This window comes from Diceros bicornis, chromosome 4, assembly GCF_020826845.1.
Source record: "Diceros bicornis minor isolate mBicDic1 chromosome 4, mDicBic1.mat.cur, whole genome shotgun sequence".
Taxonomy (NCBI): domain Eukaryota; kingdom Metazoa; phylum Chordata; class Mammalia; order Perissodactyla; family Rhinocerotidae; genus Diceros; species Diceros bicornis.
In genome coordinates, this window is record NC_080743.1 from 54761469 (window position 1) to 54783320 (window position 21852).

General features: G+C 41.9%; 1 protein-coding gene across 1 annotated transcript; it reads left to right on the forward strand.

Moving 5' to 3' along the window:
• The first annotated feature begins 3710 nt into the window (after nt 1-3710).
• MRPS21 (mitochondrial ribosomal protein S21) lies at nt 3711-16033 on the forward strand. The gene is made up of 3 exons (XM_058539039.1): nt 3711-3773; nt 4215-4329; nt 15701-16033. The coding sequence occupies exons 2-3, from the start codon at nt 4247-4249 to the stop codon at nt 15879-15881; spliced, it is 264 nt and encodes an 87-aa protein (XP_058395022.1). The 5' UTR covers nt 3711-3773; nt 4215-4246; the 3' UTR covers nt 15882-16033.
• The last annotated feature ends 5819 nt before the right edge of the window (nt 16034-21852 follow it).

Consider the following 21852-nt stretch of genomic DNA (forward strand, 5'->3'; position numbering starts at 1 on the left):
CACTTTATGTGGGACGCCGCCACAGCACGGCCTGACAATTGGTGCGTCGGTGCGCGCCCAGGATCCAAACCCGGGCACTTAAGCGCTACGTCACGGGGCCGGCCCAGCATTTGTAATCTACTACTGCCTGAAAAGAGACACAAGAGCCAGAACAGGCACTGTGGTTGCCAGTTTTGAAGAGGAAGGGGCACCCCAGAACTGTCAGAATGGAGAGTCCCCTCAGACCCTGGACCTCAGCCTTATGCAAAAAGCTGCAGCTGCTAAATGTATACTAGACTAAGGAAGACTACCCAGTGTTATCAGGAGGCAAAAATGAAGTCTGTGAATTTACCTATATCTACCCTTCTCTGTATATTACTCTGATTTGTCCCAGTTTCTAAAAGAACCATGTCCTCCCCCATCCTAAGCCTTTGCAGTGTATCAGAATACTCAGTCATTTTAGTTATTGCTTATTGGCTACTTAGCATGTTTCTCACAGCTAGTTATACATCTTTCCCCTATTTCTCAAGTCCTCTATTCTCAGTGAATAACTGTCTCCTCTTATTTCAGAGAACATGACCTCCTTTCTAAGGCAAACCTCTCCATTTGTACTTTTGATCACCTTCCACCTCTGGAACTTTTGCTGTATCACTTATCCCCTCTTTATCTTGTAACTGCAATTTGTTATTGAATTGTTATTTATTGCTTTCTCCTACAAGTAATAATTATTTATTCCTCCTACAAGTGTGATCAGGTCCCCCCTTCTTAAAAACATCTCTTGAGCCTGATTGTCCTCTTTCTCGTCTTTTCTCCATAATTCTTGACAGAGTAGTCTAATCATATTCTTTCTGAAAGAGTTCCTACCACTCAATCCTTAACCTCTTGCAGCCTAGCTTGCTATCACTCTACTGCACCTTCCTAAATCATTAATGATCTCACAGAATTAGAGTATTATAATGTGGCTTCCACCCAATCAATAGCTAGATCCAGGGGCCTTTAAAAAGGCTATGTACTTCACGTTCTCTGTATCATTTGACATTCGTGATGCTGCCTACTGAAACTCTCCTCCCTTGGATCCCGTGACAGCACATTATCCTAATTCTCCTCTTACCTATCTGGCAGCAACTTCTGTATCTCTTAATGGCCCCACGTCTGCCCACTCCAGCGTGTGGGTGTTCCCCTAGGCTGTCCTTGGCCCTGACTCTTCTCTGACTACATTCTTTCACTTAAAGCTTTTATCTTCTTTCATGGCTTTAATTATTGCCTCAACTTAGAAGACTGCCGAAGCCTCATCTTCAGTCCCAATCTTTCCCCTGTGCTGACATACTGATTGTCTAAATTTCTGCTGGACAGTTCTATTTACATATTACTAACACTTAAAACTTATTGAAAATTTCAGCATTTTAGAGCCAAGAGGTACCTTTTGTATCTAATTCTACATCCTCATTTTATAGATGAGGAAACTTGGGTGGCTTGGGCAAGACAACATAATGTGCGGTACACAACTCTTGGTTTCCAGTCTGGTGCTTTTTCCAGTGCTCACCAATCAAAATATTATCTTTCCTTTAAAGATGTCCTGTTCTGCCTTTTTGCAGTCTCTTTTTCTTCTGTTAGTGCTATCTATGGTAACATCATTTTTCTAGATAACTAGGCTTAAAACTTAGTGCCATTCAGTCACCAAATGCTTTTTATTCTGTATCTGGAATGTCTCTTAAAATTCATTTCTTCCTATCCACTCTGTTGCCACCTCTCTGGTCTAAACTTTGATGGTAGCAATAGCCTCTCTTACCTCTAATCCCTTCTCACTGATAACCAGATTAATTTTCCTAAAACAGTGCTTTGCATGTCATTCCCTATTCAAATCCTTCAATGGCTCCCCAGTGCTTTGAGAAAAAAAGTCCAAAACCTTTAGTCAAGGTCTCTCTTTCTCCCTCTGCTCCCCTGCAGGATCCCTCTGTTCCAGTTTATTTTCCCTGAACACTGTAAGCCTTTTTGCCTCTAAATTCATGTTCATGCTGTTCACCTTGCCCAGCCTTTCCTGCTTCTGTTAACCAAACCCTACCCTTCTTTCAATGACTAACTCAAGTCCGTCTCCCAGTTATTCTCTCTATTAAACATGACATATAGGCTCAGTCTCTGACCCTTTATCAAATGAGATTATGTACATAAAACACCTAGTACAAGGTTCGGTATATAGTAGGTTCTCAAAAATGTTATTTTTCCCTTTCCTTTCTTTCAAAATATTTTTATATTATATCCCATTTGATTCCCATGACAAATTTTGTGTGATTGAGGGCAGATATCAGTCCCATTTTACAGATGAGGAACTAGACTGAGAGTTTAAGCCAGAGGTCAGAAAGAGCCAGATAGTAAATATTTTAGGCTTCAAGGGCCATATATCTCTGTTGCAACTATCCAACTCTGCCATTGTAGCTCAAAGCAACCATACCTAATATATGAACAAATGAGCACAGCAGTTTTCTTTACAAAAACAGAGTGGAGCTGGATTTGACCTGTAGGCAGTAGTTTGCAGATTCCTGGTTTAAGTGACTTGTTCAAGGTCATATGCTTGATAAGCATCAGAATTTAGATAGAATCTAGATCTCCTGACTTCTAATCCAGTGCTTTTCTATTATATTATGCTGTTGCCTATCTATTTTGCATTTATCATATGTTACCTTGTTTTACTGTTTATCTTTTATATCTACCTACTGTCCTCTGGAGGTCCAAGAGGCACTGGAACGGTACCTAACACAGAGTAGGCATTCAATAAGTTTGCTGATAAGCATAATGGTGTCCCAGTCTAGCTCTATTTTGGTACTTTGAACCTGGCTTACTCTGAAGCTGGCTTCATTTTTGTGTGTGTTCTATTAGCATAATTGATGAGGATGCATCTGTGTGTGTGTATGTGCCTGTGTGTTTTAGGGGAGGTACTCAAAGAACCTTACTACACGCACCTGCTTGGGACCTGCTTTCTTCTTTTGAGCCTTTTCCCTACTCAAAAAGTTTTCCAGTAGCCAGTAGATCTGAACTTACGTGAATAACCATAAATGGATATGTTAATAAAATAAAAGGAAGGCTGTCTCCACAGTGAGGAAGAAATAAAAAAGATATTTCTACTAGGTCTGATGAGGCAAATGGGTTAGAAGCCGACTTACAAAAGCGTCTTCGATTCTAAATCTTGCTGATGTTTCCCAATTATTTAGTGACCTCACTTTATTTAGTGAAACGGCTGGGAAGATGATGTCGTAGGAAACTCACAGTATGTTCATTTCATTTCTTTTCCTTAGTTTTTATGCAACTAAGGGGTGTGAAGCTGTTTTCATCCGGAGAGCAGATATCAAAGAATCTGTGTCCTTTGCGAAGAGAGAACAGGAAGCATGCTCAGGAAACTTCACCTATTTCTCTCATTTTCCTTCCAGAAAAAGAAATGGCTTAAATATCTATTACAGATTTAACAGGATTAAGGGGTATGATGTCGGCCTGACCTTCTCAGAGGCTGAAGACGACGACTCCATAAGATGGCGAGGAACCTGTTTTGGGGGAATTTAAGGCAAGGAGTATTTTGCTTCGTCAGGTGTTGAGTCCAGGCCCTGGGGATGGGGAGCTTGAGGGATGGAAAGCCCGTCAACCCCGGCCCGGAAAAACGTTGCCATGGTTTCCGCGTAGCTTTCTCCTTTCAGCCCGGGTTTCTTTGCCCGCCGCTGGAGGTTACGTAGTTTCCGCTTCCGGTCGCTAGCGGGCGCCGCGTCGGCTGCGTCCTGGGGGCGCGGGGTGAGGAACCTGTGCTGCAGGTGGGGAAGGGCTGGCGGCTGTGGCGGGAGGGTTAGGGTTGCGCGCAGTTGCCTCTTTCGTGAAGACCGAGAAAGACTCGGTTCCCAACTCCCACTCTACAGCCCCCTGGGGTCTTGAGGGGTAATTGGGGGGAGGCCCTGCGGAATGTCCCGGTCCTCCCTTGCCCGGCCACGTAAATCTCCGTGGTGACGGCCTCCTACTATCCCTTTTCTTCCCTGTGGTAAGGTTTGTATTAGCAAAGAGAACGAGGGAGACTTGATGACGATTCGCGTGTACTTTTTAGGATGTGAGGACTTCCACGTGCCCCTGTCTTTCATGTTCCTGAACACGTTGCGTTTCCAGACCTTGAATAAGCCACGCGGAAGAGTGTGTATTCTGTTGTGTTTCTCTTTCTTACCTGGCCTCTATACTTTCCTCCTCCTCTCTCCATCATCCTTTAGGTCCTGCAGAGTGAAGACTTAAATCCAAGGTCATGGCAAAACATCTGAAGTTCATTGCCAGGACTGTGATGGTACAGGAAGGGAATGTGGAGGGTGCATACAGGACCCTAAACAGGTAACTTATGGGACCAGAGCCGTCCCTAGACCAGCTTTCTTGGGAAGTGCGGTGGTTATTATTCTCTCCCTTCCCCTGCCATAGATTGTTCTCAAACCACTGCCAGCCCAGGTGTTCACAGTCTCTTGAAACTTAGCCCCTCAGCTTAGTGTCTTAAAAATGAAGCTCTTCCCAAAACCTAACTGTATGAAGCTTATTCATTAGCAATCATCCCTTTGATGATGAACCTGAATTCTGTCCAAGACTTAAAAAAGAGCAAAAGGGAAAATGAAGATATGAAGTTGTTAGGAAGCAGGAACATAGTACATGATAAACAGAAAGCTGAGGGAGGGATTGGTGTGGGACAAGGCCAGTGGAAGAGATGAATTCAGATTTGGGATCTTGGAGAAGCAAGCAAGAGGTGGAAAAGCATTACAGGTTTAGAGAAAGATTACAGCATAAGCAAAAACATAGAGATGGAAATGAACTGACTGGAGTGGAGGAGCTGTATTGGAAGGTTTTGAATGCTGGCCTAAGAGATTTAGAATGGCCCTAGTAAAGAATGCCTTACTACCAGAGTTTCTCAAGCAGATAGTTCCTTAGCCTTCCCTTATCACCAATTGTAAGGATTTTGACTTTCTGGCGTGCTTCATTCATCCTTTTCTCTCCCCAGTATGAGGCAGAGTTTGGGGAAGCAAATGCTTGTTGAGTTGAATTATCAAAGAATTGTATGAAAAAGATCTTAAGAGATTATATGAGCTGGCCTTAAGGCTAGTAAGGGAGTAGCTTTATTTCACAAGTAAAGGAAGCCTAGGAAAATTAATTATATCTCTTGGGTCACACATTATTGATTGGTGGAGAGGAGCATAAAACATCTTTCTAGTGCAGTGTTCTTTGCTGTATGTTACTAGATTATTTACTAGTTTCTCTGGAGATGGAGAGACCTATGGCAGTCATTTTCCAGTTAAGGACTCTTATTTGATTGTGTTTAAATATTGGTGGAGTTCTTGAGAACTAAGAGGGTAAATGAAAGAGAATCTAGTTCTTAGCGAAGCAAAGAGTTCTAGGTATGGAGGGCTGGATGGCAGAAGACCATAGTAAATGAGGGCAAAGATACTGTCAGAAGCTACATACTTGAGAAGCAGTTGCAGGCTCAGCATGGTTTGTGTATATTTTAAAAGGATCTGGTCTTGGGTCAGCCCCATTACCTCTTTTTGTGTCTGTGCCTGCCAGTCATATCCTTGGGCAGAAGCTGTTCCCTCTGCATTGTCACTTACATTGAGAGTAAAGATTATCAGTTAAGTACTTCGTGGTAAAATGACCCTATTTCATTTTTTTTCTATTGCTGCTCATTCCCAACTCGCTCCTATTTCAGACCTTCTAGTGAGGTGTCTGTGAGAGAGTTGAGATGTCTAATCACCTTTCTCTACCTTTAAATTGGAAGCATAAAATGAATGTCTTTACAGACTCTTTAGTGGATTAGCTAGTGAGATGAAATGCAGAATTTGAGAAAAGAAAGTCTTGGAGTTTAATTCACCCTTTTTCTGACCTTTCCCTCTAAGTCTTTTTCTGTATGACTTATTTTGGTGGATTTGGTGGTTCTTCTAGCCAGGGTGATTGAGATGTTTGTATTATTGAGGGATATCAAAGGGCAGCTGGTACTTGATGGTAAAACAAATTTGTAAAAGCTCAGCTTTAGCTCCTCTCACCTCCCCTATTCCTAAAGTGCAAAGAACACAATAGCAAGAATTGCTTTTAGGAAATAAACTACTTTGACAAAGAACTAAAAAACAATTTGCAGTGCAGCATTGTTCCTTGAACGATTTCTTATAATTGTATCAAGAAAGTAGCTACAACTTTAATACTTTTGACCAAAACCATGGCCTGAAAATAGTTTTCTCACGTAAATGAGGCAGCCTGACCTAGTGGTTAAGTGCTTCAGACTTGGAAGCAGACTGCCTGGTTCAGATCCCAGCTCTGGCACTTATTAGCCTCATGATCTCTGGTAAGCTACTTCATATCTGTCTCCCTCAGTTTCTTCATTTGTAAAGTGGAACTAATAATAGTACCCACCTCATAAAGTAGATGTGAGGATTAAGTTAGTTAATATAATTAAATTGCTTAGAATTGTGCTTGGAACATAGTAGGCATTATATGTTAGCTATTATAATTTGGAAGTCACTCTAAGGAACTTTTTACCCTTTGGTTTTGCTTTGTGGGTGATTTGTTTATTTATTTATTTTTAGAGATTGAGAGTTTGCTTTAGCTGTTTTTTCTCCTATCTTCCTTGATCATCAGGTTATGCTCCTGGTGGCCTGGAGATGAAAAAATGAGAAAATAATTAAGCTTTATTTTGTCATGAGGATCCAGTTTGCTACTGGTATTGGAATGATTTTTCTTATAGACAGTGATTCTTTCTAACCAAGGCTCCTTCTGTTTAGCCTGTTGCTAATCTCATTTTGAAATAACAGCATTTATTCCCTCCATATGTACTGCTCCTTCATCCCCCATTTCCACTGACAAAAATTTAAAACCTGAAAAACAAAATACTTCTAATTTCCTGCCTGAAGGAGTTGATCATCTCTCCGTTGATGCCAGGTTTTCGGAAAGCACAAGGCCAACTCCACCTTCTGAGAGAAGACTTTCTGTTTCTTTGTCTGGGATTGTTCTAATTAACTTAGAACCAAACCTCTCTATATCTGCCTCTTCCAAAATCCTTATTTAGCTAATATCTTTTTTAATTTAATCAACATTAGAGTTTTTCTTTTTTTAAATTTTATCTAAATATCATTCCTGATCCCAGGTGCAAGTGGGTGGTAGGTGAGGAAAGAATAAGTAAATGGCAGAAGGTGAGGCATGTTTGGATACCTTCTGCTGCCTGGCCTGGCCTGCTGCTTTCTCAGACCTTGCTTTTAGGAATCTGTTATCAAATATCTCTAAATTAATTTCTTTCTTTTTTTTTCTTTCTTTCTCTCTCTCTCTTCTTCTCTTTTTTTCTCTCTTTCTCTCTTTACTTTTTTTCTCCTTTTTTTAAACAACAGCCTTATACTTCTTTTAAGAATCTCTTTTTATACGTGAGTGGCACTTTATACATACTTTATTCCTGGGTAGAAGTGCTGGTTTTAGTCAGAAGTAGCAGGAGTCTAACCACATGTGTGAAACCTGTGATTTTCAACCCTGGCTGCCAATTAGAATCACCTGGAGACCCTTTTAAAAAAAAATTCTTGCTACTAGGGCCCAACCTGAGACTAAAGCAGAGTCTTTGGGTGGTGGCATCTGACCAGCAGTATTTTAAAAAATGTCCCATGAGATTTTAATATTCAGCCAGGATTGTAATAGGCTTCTTAAGGGCAGAGACCTATGCTTTTTCATTTGTATATCCCTTGTATTTACCAAAGTGTCTGGCACATAGAAAGCTCTCAATAAATGTCTACTTAATGAATGTAAATGTTCCTTTATCTTCTGTCAATCCCTTACTTTAGTGTTTGTCAAACCTTTCCACTGAAGTGTCCTTAACAGCTAGAGAAGAGTGGAGAACTATAGGGGTTCTGCCACTACAAGCAAACATGGAATTTCTTTGAAGTCTCTCTCTTTTTTTTTTTTTTGAGGAAAACCAGCCCTGAGCTAACATCCAATGCCAATCCTCCTCTTTTTTGCTGTGGAAGACTGGCCCTGGGCTAACATCCGTGGCGATCTTCCTCTACTTTATATGGGACACCACCACAGCATGGCTTAACAAGCGGTGCATCATTGTGAGCCTGGGATCCGAACCGGCGAACCCCGGGCCACTGCAGCGGAGTGCGCGCAGTTAACTGCTTGCACCACCGGGCCGGCCCACCAAGTCTCTCTTTTTTTAATTACAGTTTTAGGTGATCTTTGTATTTGTTGCTATTACATCTGTTTTAGAGCTAGCACTCCTACCCCTACTCAAGTTAAAATTGATGCTCCAAGCAGATGCATCAGATGTCTCTGGATAGTACCCTTGGCACTCTGTCAGGTATCCTAGCTAGGAAACATGGCATTACTTTCTCTTCACTTAAGGAATTAAAACACCAATGTAGGAATACGTTTTGGGGAAAAACAATTTACATTGCTTGAAAATAAAAGAATTTGATCAGAAAGGAGTGGTTAGACAGAAAAATAAATGAAGAGATTCAAGTCCCAGAGACTCAGGGCCTGAGATGTGATGAACTCTTTTAGGCTTCCTTATGAATTTGGAAAATTCAAACTTTGTGGCTGGGATTATCTAGGGAAGCAGTGCAAGAAGTGGATATGGTTGGAAGGAGCCAGCTTGGGGCAAGTATTATGGGAGTGATTTTTATAATCTTTGGGGAGAATACTTATTTTGTCAATTTAGATGTACTCTTTAGGAAGCTGCATTTCTATTCCTTTTATCTTGGAGTGTTAGATATATATCCCATAAATTGTATATTAGCCTCAGAAAAAAAGTGAACAAATATTTTGCTTTTAGAATGATTTTCTAGGCAAGGACTTTTAAGCATGCAGATATAAGCAGTCTGCTTCTGGAGTGTCCCAGTCTTCCTGTCTATCAAGCAGAGTATTTTCTGACACACTTTTCTTCTTTTTCTCTGCTTTTCCCTAATGTCCTCTTTCTGGCTACCTTTTCTGTATATCTTTCTTATATTCCATGCTTCTCCCTTTCTCTCTCAGCTTTGTGATAGTTGGTAGTTTAAACTAAGTTGCATGTTCTATGTTCTAATTACAACAGTAAGGAGGAGAGGTAGATGGTTAAAGCTTTAGCTTGTTTGGAGCACAGAGATAGTCTTACAGAGGAAACAGCCTATGGGTCTGCCCCATGAGACTGCCACAAAATGCTTGCTACATAACCAAGAGCCCTCGCTGGTGCCCTGGGATGAGGAGCAGGAGAGGTGGGGGTTGCTGGGAAGCCTTGCATGATTGGCTGGCCCCTGAGCAAGGAAAGGCAAGCACACTGGAAGTGTGCCCGGTTGACCCTTTTTTATTCCTGGTAGGCAATCTCTGGGCCCATTGAGTCCTTCTGCATACATGTTTGTCTGACGTAGGCTGGCTACACTGACATGTGAGTCTGCCACCCACAATCTTTCCCAGCCCAGGCAGCTGTGCTCCTTTTACATAACCCATTGACTTGCACTAAAACTGGCAGCTGATTTCTCCTTCTGTGTTAGGTTGCCGGTCACCCAAACTCCCGGCTTATCTGTTTACTTTACAGCTCTTGGTCTGTTAGTCCTTGAACTGCCTTTGGAAGTGGAAGCATCATTAGTAACACCCTCTCTGTTTACTTAATGAGTTCTACAAAGCTCTTCTTGCATCCTTTTTTATTAGAAATGAATTGAGTAGATGCCTCTACTGTAGGATCTATGGAGCATTAGAAGATAATCTGTGCTTTTTTTAGGATAACTAGCAAGTGCAGAGTAAGGGAGTATCTTGGTATGTATTGGTATCTTGAAATGTATTGGTCTGTGTTTTGGGAGTAGTTAGAACCATCAGGGAACACCATTTAGCAATTCCATTATGTTGGAAGCCACCAATCTTTTCATTCTTTCCCTCCTCCACTCATATTTTGTTACTTTTTTCTTGTCTTGCTTTTTTGCCTGACCACACAGGCATTTACTTGGTAAGGGGATCACTTCTGTTTCAAAATGCTTTTGAAACTCCAGTAGGATACCTGAATGTGTGTCTAAATTCCTTCCTCCCGTTGCAGTTTTCTTTTATCCTACTTTTAAACTGTCTTTGTCATTCCAGTAAGATCCATTTCCTGGGTGAAGTCATTTCCAGGGTCTCTGTTCTTTTTATAGTCTCTCCTCAAATCCATTCTCCTTGTCCTTTTTATATTACATATGCAATCTTATCTTTTTCTTTCAGGGACTTTCTTCTGTTTTTTTCTCTGATATACTAGTCTCTAGTCCAAAAAATGGCCGTCATTAAACAGCAAGAAACAAAGTCTAGGCAGAAGTAAATACATAGATGTTTGGATCACTCCTTTCACTCAGTGTGCCACGTCTTCTTGGCTTCCATCTCTTTACTCTAATTGAGGAGCCTAGCCCAGCTGTTTCCTCCCTCATTGTCTCCTTTGACCATGGGCATTGCAATAATTTGTCTTCTGAACATTGGTGGTTTATGTCTGAGAAGCAGAATGCTATTGTAGAACACTGCACTAAAGACCCAGATTCTACTTCCGGCCCCATTTTGTGATCTTGTGCAGATCAGCCTCTCTAAACTTCAGTTTCCTAATCTGTGAAAAGATGACATTACCTGCTTAGTCAATTTCATAGGACTGTAATTAGGATCATGGATGTGAAAATGCTATCTAAACCCTAATGTGGCATCTTAGTAAGTAATATTATTGAGGCTTTATGAGCTAATGTTCCCAAGAGCTGTCTACTATAAGTCACTTAATCCCTTGAGCTGTGGCCATTTACTGATAATTTGCTCTTTGCCACACATTATGTTAAATGCAAAAATGAATAAAGACTTAATCTCTAACCTTAGAAAGCACACGACCCAGTAAGGGAGATTAAAAAAATAAACAAAACGTGGTTAAATATAATACTGTTTGGTCAGTCCTTTAAAAGAAGCATTAACAGTGTGCTATGACATTGGTTCTCCCTGGACTATCAGTAGCAACTTCACTTGGGAACTTGTTAGAAATGCAAATTCTTGGGTTCCACCCTAGACCTATGGAATCAGAAACTGGAGGTGGCACAGCAGTTGGTGTTTTAACAAGTTTTCCAGGTGACTGCTGGGTGCTAAAGTTTGAGAAGCACTGTGCTTTGGGAACAGAGGAAAGGAGTGATTAATTTCACCTGGACCAGTTTACAGACATGGCAACCATTGATTTGGGCCTTTGAAGAATAAATAACATTTCATAAAACAGAAAAAGAAAGGAATGATATTCCAAGTAAAGAACATCATGAGCAAAGGTAAAAAATCGATATGTAGTATGTTTGGAGAACTGCTCCTAGTTCAGTGTGACTAGGGCATAGGCTTTATAGGGCAAGTTATTAAAGGTAAAGCTAGAAAGAGAGGATGAAGCTCAGTTGTTTGAGGCTTTGAGCTTAGATTAGTGATTCCCAAATTGATCCGCATGTTGGAATCACTTGGGGAACTTACAAAACCCTGCCCCTGTCCCTCCACCCTTATAATTTAATTGGTCTGGAGTGTGGCCTAGGGTTTGAAATTTTTAAAAGATCCCCAAGTGACTATAATGTGCAGACAAGTCTGGGAACCACTGGCTTAGACTATTCTGGATATTGGGAAAGATTTTTTAGCATCAGAGTGACATGATCCAATTTATGTTTTTTTTTTTTTTGAGGAAGATCTGCACTGAGCTAACATCTGCCAATCCTCCTCTTTTTGCTGAAGAAGACTGGCCCTGGGCTAACATCCATGCCCATCTTCCTCCACTTTATATGGGATGCCACCACAGCATGGCTTGACAAGCGGTGCGTCGGTGTGTGCCAGGATCCGAACCAGCGAACCCCGGGTCGCCACAGTGGAGTGTGCGCACTTAACTGCATGTGCCACCGGGCCGGCCCACCAGTTTATGTTTTAAGACAGTAATTGGTGTAGGGAAGCAGAATGGAAATAGGGCGGCCTACTTACCCTTCACAATTCAAATTAAGTTGTCCTTTAGGAAGCCTTCATAACCACCTTCTCATCCTCAAGTCCAGATTAAATGCCTCTCCTGTGTGCTTCGTAACAATGTTTCTCTTATCTTTGAACATATCACACTCTATTGTAATTCTTATATAATCCTCTTCTCCACTAGATCACAAGGGTAGGGAACCCTGTCTAGGTTTGTTTTCCTTGTTTTTTTTTTTTTTTGGCTGAAGATTTGCCCTGAGCTAACATCCGTTGCCGATCTTCCTCCTTTTGCTTGAGGGAGATTCGCCCTGAGCTAACATCTGTGCCAGTCTTCTTCTATTTTGTATGTGGGACGCCTTCACAGCATGGCCACTAACAGATGAGTGGTGTAGGTCTGCACCTGGGAATGGAACCCAGGCCGCCAAAGCAGAGTGCACCAAACTTAACCACGAGGCTACGGGGCTAGCCTTTCTAGGTTTGTTTTCTGTCTTCAGCATTTAACACAGTGTCTGGTACAGAGTTGGGATTCCATAAATACTTATTGATTAAATGACCACTTAGATGATTATTTCAGTAGTCCAGGTACAAGATGATAAGGACCATAATTAGAGCTGTGGCTGTAGGAAAGGAGAGAAGGAGGAGATATAAGAACTCTTTCAGCTTATAGAATTTATAGGATATGGTAACTGGATGTAGGAAGTAAAGGAGAAGGCCTTGTTCAGGAACGTGCTAAGGTTTTTAGCTTGAGTAACTGGTGATGCCATTAACAGAGAATGTAGAGGAGGAAGAATAGATTTTAGGAGGAGACAGTAAGTTTGGTTTTTGTAGGCTTTGAGGCACCTGGAAATATTAGGCTAGCTCTAAGATAAGATTGGGACTAGAGATAAAGATTTAGGAGTCAACAGTCTCTGGGGTCAGTTCTCAGTTGTGGCTCTACGTTAGAATTACCTGGGGTCTGGGCTGGCCCTGTGGCTTAACGGTTAAGTGCACGCGCTCCGTTACTGGCAGCCCGGGTTCGGATCCTGGGTGCATACCGACGCACCACTTCTCTGGCCATGCTGAGGCCACGTCCCACATACAGCAACTAGAAGGATGTGCAACTATGACATACAACTATCTGCTGGGGCTTTGGGGGAAAAAAGGAGGAGGATTGGCAATAGATGTTAGCTCAGAGCCGGTCTTCCTCGGCAAAAAGAGGAGGATTAGCATGGATGTTAGCTCAGGGCTGATCTTCCTCACAAAAAAAAAAAAAAAAGAATTACCTGGAGTCTGGGGCCGGCCCCATGGCTTAGCGGTTAAGTGCACACGCTCCGCTGCTGGCGGCCCGGGTTCAGACCCCGGGCGCGCACCGATGCACGGCTTCTCCAGCCATGCTGAGGCCACATCCCACATACAGCAACTAGAAGGATGTGCAGCTATGACATACAACTATGTACTGGGGCTTTGGGGGGCAACTATGTACTGGGGCTTTGGGGGGAAAAAATAAATAAAATCTTTAAAAAAAAAAAAAAAAGAATTACTTGGGGTCTTTTAAAACATTTCCAGTGCATAACCCTACTCTAGACCAATTAAATCAGACTCTCTGAGCAACGGGGCCTAGGCATCAGCACCTTTTAAAAACCAGTTAGTAGATGATTTCATTGTGCATTAGGATTGAGGCTCACTGGTAAAGGTTAAGGAACTCATGTAGAACTGGTAAAGGAGGAGGTTTACAGTCAGAATCTGGAGGGATACCAACATTTAAGGGTAAATCCAGGAAGAAAGCCAGCAAGAGACCCTTTGTGGGCCAGGATACTGAGTCTTTTGGTCTTTGATGCCCTGCTTCTCTATTGTAAGACTCTGGTGTTGGATCTACATGATTTCTGGGCATGGCTATGTCTCCAACAGAACCCAAATTATCTGCTTCTCATGCTTCTGGGAGTTTATAGCATTTTCCTTGCTTCCCATCTCCTTGCCACTAAAACCTAGACAAGCTGATCTATACAAATACGATTCTCTAGTAGCCTGCAAATTATTCTTAATATTAAACAGTGAGAGCCTGGGAGAGGATCCCGTAGGACAATGGTTCCTATGTCTATTCACATTTGTAATTTACCCAAAGCTCCGTCTTTTCAAGTTCATGTTCAATCTGTTGTTGTTATCTTGGGCTTTGTGGTATCACATAGCAGCCATAAATGGGGTTTCCACTGGGCAGAAGTAGCTGGTGGTTTCTCTTATTTGTATTTCCTCCTTCTTCTGTCCCCCTTCTTCCAATTATAATAGCCATCTCTTAACCTCCTTGTCTTTAATTGTGTTTGTGACTTACTTTTTACATGTGATGAAAGGACAGGGTAAGCAAGAATGGGGCCATGTAAACAATGCTAGGAATGGAAAGCAGCAGCAGCAGGTGCCTCCAGACCTCCTCAGGACCAATTGATGATGAGCTGAGAGGGAGAGACAAGTTACAGATTGGAGCCAGAGCTCTCAGGAGCCTAGAGATTAGGTAGGTTATAGAATAAGCCCCAGTGTCTTTTTGGCTGAGTGAGACCAAAAAGGTGGGTTTGAGGGGCTGGCCTGGTGGCGCAGCGGTTAAGTGCACACGCTCCGCTTCAGCAGCCCAGGGCCTGCAGGTTCGGATCCTGGGCGTGCACCAACACACCACTTGTCAAGCCATGCTGAGGTGGCATCCCGTATAAAGTAGAGGAAGATGGGCACGGATGTTACCCCAGGGCCAATCTTCCTCAGCAAAAAGAGGAGGATTGGCATCGGATATTAGCTCAGGGTTGGTCTTCCTCACAAAAAAAAAAAGGTGGATTTGAGTTAGGTGTGTTATGAATCCCACAAGAGAAGCTGCATTACAAGGAATTGGGTGGGCAGGAAAAAAAACAGATTAAGCTCAATTTTATGGACACTTAAAGATTAATAAAACATGTTTTCTGCCTTCAGGGATTTTCAGTCTAATGAGGGAGATGTTTGTATAAATAACTAATGGAATGGCAGGATGACATAATTGCTAAATCGGTATAAAATAAAATAAGTGATTTTCTCTAAGAAGATGAGAAACCTTTGAGGAGAAGTGGTATCTGGGTTGGTATCAAAAAGATGAGGAAAATTTCAGTCAGAAGGTTGGCAACTGGGAGTTGGGGGTGGCATTCTAGGCTGAGGAAGCAATAGTAGTGAAAACTTGGTATTAGGGTGTGTTCAGGGAGTAGTCAGCAAAGTAGTGTGGTTGGAGCATGTGGTCCATGGAAAAATGACGGGCGAGGCTATTATTTTAATGCTTCCATTTGTATCACTGGTGTGATAAGGGCCTCTTCTTTCTCTATGTTAGGTATGCCCAGAGATTTCTCAGACCTATAGACTTCAGCGGTATCCGTTTTTAAACAAATCAGGGCTAGAACTACATTCTGCACTAAGGACCAAGGAGGAATCAACCGTAGTGATTTTTTTCCTACTACAAATGTGACTAACCCCGTTTGAAGATTCTGAAATGACCCCTTGGTTGAGAATCACTGTCATGGGGAGCCCCTGTTCTTATGGGACTGTGTCCTATTCCTCAGGTGTACTTTGGTAGAAAAAAGCTTGAGAACATGAGCTTGACTGTAAACTCCCCAAGAGCAAGGACTATGTAGTTAATGGCTTTTTTATTCCCCACAAATTCCTATTTGGAGCCTCTCTCAGTAGGCAGTTAATGCTATATTGCCACCATTTCACACTTTCATTTTTACGGACACCAATGGTTTGGTCAGTTGACTTCTGGCCATCTGTGAAATTGGAAAAGAATAATAATGAGCCCAAGCTTCTAACTCCACTGCCTGCCTTTATACAGAATCCTCACCGTGGATGGGCTCATTGAGGACATTAAGCGACGGCGGTACTATGAGAAGCCTTGCCGCCGGCGACAGAGAGAAAGCTATGAAACTTGCCGGCGAATCTACAACATGGAAATGGCTCGCAAGATCAACTTCTTGATGCGAAAGAATCGGGCGGATCCATGGCAGGGCTGCTGAGGCCTGTGGATAGTAGGCCCAGTATGAAAACCCCTATCCAGTTGTGTCTCCACCTCCTTTCTTTTTCCAACCCCATTTTCTCTTACCTTTCTTACAATAAACTCAATCACATATATGCAGGAAGGCCTGCATATATAGAAGCAATCCCACTAGTCAGCTGTGGACCCTCTCTTTTATTAAGTGAAAGAGAAACCGAGTCATAAAGTAGGCTAGGAGTAGAATGGTGGTTGCCAGGGGCTGGTTGGGAGTGGGGAATGGGCAGTTATTGTTTAATGGGTACAGAGTTTCAGTTTGGGAAGAGAGAAAATTTCAGGAAATGGATAGTGGTGATAGTTGCACAACAATGTGAATGTACTTAATGCCACTGAACTGTACACTTAAATGGTTAAAATGGTAAATTGTATGTTATGTATATTTTACTATAATTTTTTTTTAAGTAGCCTAGTTGAGGTGAGGAAATTTTTTAAAATGTAGTGGAATATGTCTACCATTTCCTACCCGATTTTTATGAGACCCAAAGCAAGATCTTACTATTGAAAAAGCATCTGTTACTCTTTACTGAACTGCCCCCCAACTGTTAAGTAAGAGAGGAAGAGTGTTTTTTTTGTTGTTTTTTTTGGTGAGGGAAGATTGGCCCTGAGCTAACATCTTTTGCCAATCCTCCTCTTTTTGCTTGAGGAAGGTTGTTACTGAGCTAACATCTATGCCAGTCTTCCTCTACTTTACATATGGGACGCCACCGCAGCATGGCTGGATTAGCCGTGCATAGGTCCATGCCCACATCCGAACCCACGAACCCCCACCCGCCGAAGCAGAGCGTGCGAACTTAACCACTACACCACTGGGCCGGCCCCAAGAAGCATGTATGTATTTGGAATAAATTCTGCTTCTGAAACATCCATCACCCGGACTAGAGTGCTGGAATCCTTGCCCAAAGGAATCCTTAATACAAATCTAACATTGATTCCCATTTTCTATCTTTCTTTTAGTTTTCCTAAAGAAGGCTAGTGCAGGGATGGTGGAGAAGTAAAGCAGTAGGTGGATGGTAGAAAAGAGGGAGTGGGGGAGTGTTGAGATAGAAAGGCACAGAACCAGAAATACCTACAGCAGCGGTTCTCAAAATTGTGGTCTTCAGATCAGCAGCATCAACATCACCTTAGAAATTGTTTAAAATGCAAATTCTTGGGTCTTACTTGAGATCTTCTGAATTGGAAATTAGAGTTGGAGCCTGTGGTCTAGTTTGACAAGCTCTGCAGGTGATTCCTTTTTTTTTAATTTTATTTATTTATTTTTCCCCCCAAGCCCCAGTAGATAGTTGTATGTCATAGTTGCACATCCTTCTAGTTGCTGTATGTGGGACGCAGCCTCAGCATGGCCGGAGAAGCGGTGCGTCGGTGCGCGTCTGGATCCGAACCCGGGCCGCCAGCAGCGGAGCGTGTGCACTTAACCACTAAGCCACGGGGCCGGCCCTGCAGGTGATTCTGATGCCTGCTAAGTTTGAGAACGACTGTCCTGTAGTACTCAAAAGAGATTCCAGGTGGAGTCCCTACCACCATCCCTGCCCTCTCCTCAGCAGGCACTCCCGGGCATGACTGGACAGCTGGGGGCATCTGACCACTAGGAAGACCAGCTGCTCTGCTTCCTCTCGTGCTGTCTGTTTCCTCTGGCCTTGGTCCCCTGACAGCCATGCTGCTAGTATAAGGAGAGTTGGTGCCAACCCCTGCAGGAGAAGGCAGAGGGTAGGCGGAAGAGGCCAGCCCACCTCTCCTCACGAGGGCTGCAGCCCTCTCAGCGTGATGTTTAAAGAGGAAGTAAACAGCGGACTGCTAAGGCTCCTACCTCTCCAGATTGCTGGTGTTCACTGCCCCCTTGTGGTATACTAGCATGGCTTCAGATTTCTTCTGGCCTTAACTTTGTCTTTTCAGTATCTTTTCTCCCTTTCACAATTACCATACTTATTGATTAAACAAGCCTGCAAGAAGATAAGCTGGAACCACTGTTTCTGGCCTCTCAGGGCTTGATCATCTTTCTTCCACTCATCAGCAGTAAGGCCCATGGTGAATAAAGCATATTATAGGGCACTGCATAGAAACAGCTAGAAGTAGAAGATCTGGTCCTTGCTTTCTGGAAACTTACATTGTGGTTGGAGAAATTCTATATACAGTCTTCAACTTTGTTACCTTTGTACAACCTCATTTTAACAAGTTAACAGGTTAGACATGGATACTTCTTAATCTCCTTTCAGTCTCTGAATTTTGTCTTTAACACATCACTTCTGAATGATTTTGAGCCATGGCATGATGTCACCTCCTGCCAATTGCTGTTGCTGAAGAATCAGGGCCTCTGTCAAAATGGTACAGTATGTTTGTGATAACAGAAGCAGGCTTGTTGCTGGTCAGTATTCCTCTGAGGTTGAAGTTGCTTCTGAGTTCCCTCCAAAATACTAAGGGACGGCTAAGATCTGGTATTTACTTTGTCTCTGAATTTATCCCCTGCTTGACCTAATCTCTAGTCCTGGCCATTGTCCATGTTCCCCAGAGCAGTGAAGAATGATGGGTTTTAACAGATAGCCTATTGAGAGGCCTCGTGTAAAGTGGGCAACTGGCTGGCTGGCCAAAGTCTCGTTTGGCTTGTGCTGTCTTGGCAGGGAGAAAGATCTTCCACTCCCTGCTCTGGGAAGCTAGAAGATACCTCATGGTCATATAATGAGTAGGGATTGCCCTATTCCTTTTATCCTAGCATTGGGTTCAGGAGAGGGGTGACTTGTTATTTACCCAGTCACGAGGCGATAGATGCAATACCTCCTACCCTGATCTTAGGCATCTGTGACATCTCTTAGATGTCCACTAGGATTGCCTCTGGCAGGCTTCTTCAGTCGTAATTTAAGGGTAAACATATTTTTAGTGCACTGGAAACATACGCCTTTAAAATTGGGACTCTGTTGAGTAACTTTGATGCTGTACTTTAAAATTTTCAGAAGTGCACTAAATATGAAATGAGAGTTTGCCTATGTGTTAACTGAAAATACTAAGGAATAGCAACTCGCTGTATGCTAACTAATAATGGAGTGATGTGTTAAATGTAGGTAATTGAAGGGAAAGGAAAATGTTAGAGCTTCAACTATGTGCCAGCTACCTTACATATATAGTGTTTTACTTAGTCAAAAAGATCTGGATTCATTCATGATCTTGGCAAGTTATTTAACATAAACTCCTGTTTTCTTTGTAAAATGAGGGTAATTGTATCTACTTTACAGGTTTGCGGTGAGGATTAAATGAAATAATGCATGTCAAGTACTTAGCATAGTGTCTGGCACATAGAGCCTAATACATGTTAACAATAGTAATCCCCCAGTTGTGCCAGCCAGAAACCTGATCATTGATTACTCCTCCTCACTCAACTGTCCCCAGCATCCAGTTAATCCCTTCTGGCTGTCTTGATGACTAAATGCCACAGCCCTAGTCCCAGCTACCGTCATAACTCTTCTGGATTATTACAACAGCCATTTTACCATCTGCTTGTGTCATTGTTGCCTGGCCTTCAGTCCCTTAACACTTTGGCAAGAATGTTTGTTCTAAACTGCAACCTTGATCTTTTTACTTGTCATGCTTAAGTTGGTAATTGGTTCCTATTGCTTTCAAAATGAAGTCCAAACCACTTAGCGTGGCATTTCAGGCCCTTTGTGATTGAACCCTGCTTTTCTGTCTAGCCATTTGTCCCCTCAAATGTACTTCTGAATGACAGAACATGCTGTTTTCTCCTCTCCTCACCTGTATACCAGCTCTCAATTTGGATGTTCTCTGAGATGCCTTCCTTGATGCCTTTACCAGCTTCTCCTATTCTCTTTTTGTGTCTTGAATTTACCTTTATAAATTTACTTCTGTAATAGTAGTTTATTTCTATAATATGTCATTTGTTGCTTATTTGTCTTTCTCCATTAGATTTTCAGTTACCTGGAGGTTGCCTTTGTCTTTTTTATCACTATGTTCCGAGTGCCTAATATGATATCCAGCATTTAAATGCTCAATAAATATTTCTTGGAGGAACATATAATAACAATGATCTATTGAGTTTTACCATGTGCCAGGCACTGTACTAAATGTTTTTTTATTGGGATAAAATACATATAACATGAAGTTTGCCATAGTTTTACCATGTGCCAGGCACTGTACTAACTTTTTTTTTATTGTGATAAAATACATATAACATGAAGTTTGCCATTTTAACCATTTTTATGTGTACAGTTCATTGGCATTAAGTACATGCATAATGTTTGTTGTGTGACTATCACAATTATATATTTCCAAAACTTTTTCATCACCTGAAACAAACTCTTTAATCATTGAGCAATAATTCCACACCCCTCCTCTCCACAGCCCCTGGTAGCCTCTATTCTACTTTGTCTCTATTTGCCTATTCTAGATACCTCATATATATGGAATCATACAATATTTACCCTTTTGTGTCTGGTTTATTTCACTTAGTAGTTTTTCAAGGTTTATCCATGTTGCAACATGCATCAGAAATTCATTCCTTACGGCCGGCCCCGTGGCGTAGTGGTTAAGTGCACACACTCTGCTGCTGGCGGCCTGGGTTTGGATCCTGGGCATGCACCGACACACTGCTTGTTGGGCCATGCTGTGGTGGCATCCCACATAAAATGGAGGAAGGTTGGCACGGATGTTAGCTCGGGGCCAGTCTTCCTCAGCAAAGAGAGGAGGATTGGCATGGATGTTAGCTCAGGGCTGATCTTCCTCACCAAAAAACAAAAAAGAAAAAGAAATCCATTCCTTCTAATGGCTGAATAATATTCCATTGTATGTATATACCACATTTTGCTTATCCATTCATCTGTCAGTGGACACTTGGGTTGCTTCCACCTTTATCTATTGTGAATAATGCTGCTGTGAACATGGGTGTATAGCTGTCTCTTTGAGATCCTGCTTTCGGTTCTTTTGAATATACCCAGGAAGAGAATCGCTGGATCATATAGTAATTCTGTTTTTAATTTTTTGAGAAACTACCATACTGTTTTTCATAGCAGCTGCATTATTTTACTTTTCTGCTTCCAGTGCAGAGGGTTCCGGTTTCTCCATATCTTCATCAACACTTGTTATTTTCTGTTTTTTTGATAGTAGCCATCCTAATGAGTGTGAGGTGTATCTCCTTGTGGTTTTGATTTGCATTTCCCTGATGGCTAATGATATTGAGCATCTTTTCATGTGTTTATTGGCCGTTTGTATATCTTCTTTGGAGAAATGTGTATTCAAGTCTTTTACCTGTTTTTGTTTTTTTTGTTTTTTTGTTTTTTTAATTTATTTATTTATTTTCCCCCAAAGCCCCAGTAGATAGTTGTATGTCATAGCTGCACGTCCTTCTAGTTGCTGTATGTGGGATGCGGCCTCAGCATGGCCGGAGAAGCGGCCCGTTGGTGCGTGCCCGGGATCCGAACCCGGGCCGCCAGCATCGGAGCCCGCGCACTTAACCGCTAAGCCACGGGGCCGGCCCTTTTGCCCGTTTTTGAATTGGATTGTTTTTTGTTGTTATTGCTGAGTTATAGAAGTTCTTTATATATTTTGGATATTAATCCCTTATCAGCTATATGACTTGCAAATATTTTCTTCCATTCTCTGGATTGTCTTTTCATTCTCTTGATAGTGTTCTTTGATGCACAGAAGTTTTAATTTTGATGAAGTTGAACTTATCTATTTTTTTCTTTTGTTGCTTGTGTTTTTGGTGTCATATCCAAAAAATCATTGCCAAATTCAATGTCATGAAGATTTTCCCATATGTTTTCTTCTGAGTTTTATAGTTTTTCCTCTTAAGTTTAGGTTTTTGACCCAGTTTGCTTTTTAAAATTTTTTTTTTTAATTTTTTGTTTATTGCAGTAACATTGGTTTATAACATTGTAAAAATTTCAGGTGTACATCATTATACTTCTATTTCTGCATAGATTACATCATGTTCACCA

What these genes read in the sequence shown, in the direction of transcription:
- MRPS21 (XM_058539039.1), top strand. Translation starts at nt 4,247, where the DNA reads ATGGCAAAACATCTGAAGTTCATTGCCAGGACTGTGATGGTACAGGAA. An exon ending in GCATACAGGACCCTAAACAG is followed by an intron (nt 4,330 to 15,700) that starts GTAACTTATGGG and finishes GCCTTTATACAG; the next exon opens with AATCCTCACCGTGGATGGGC.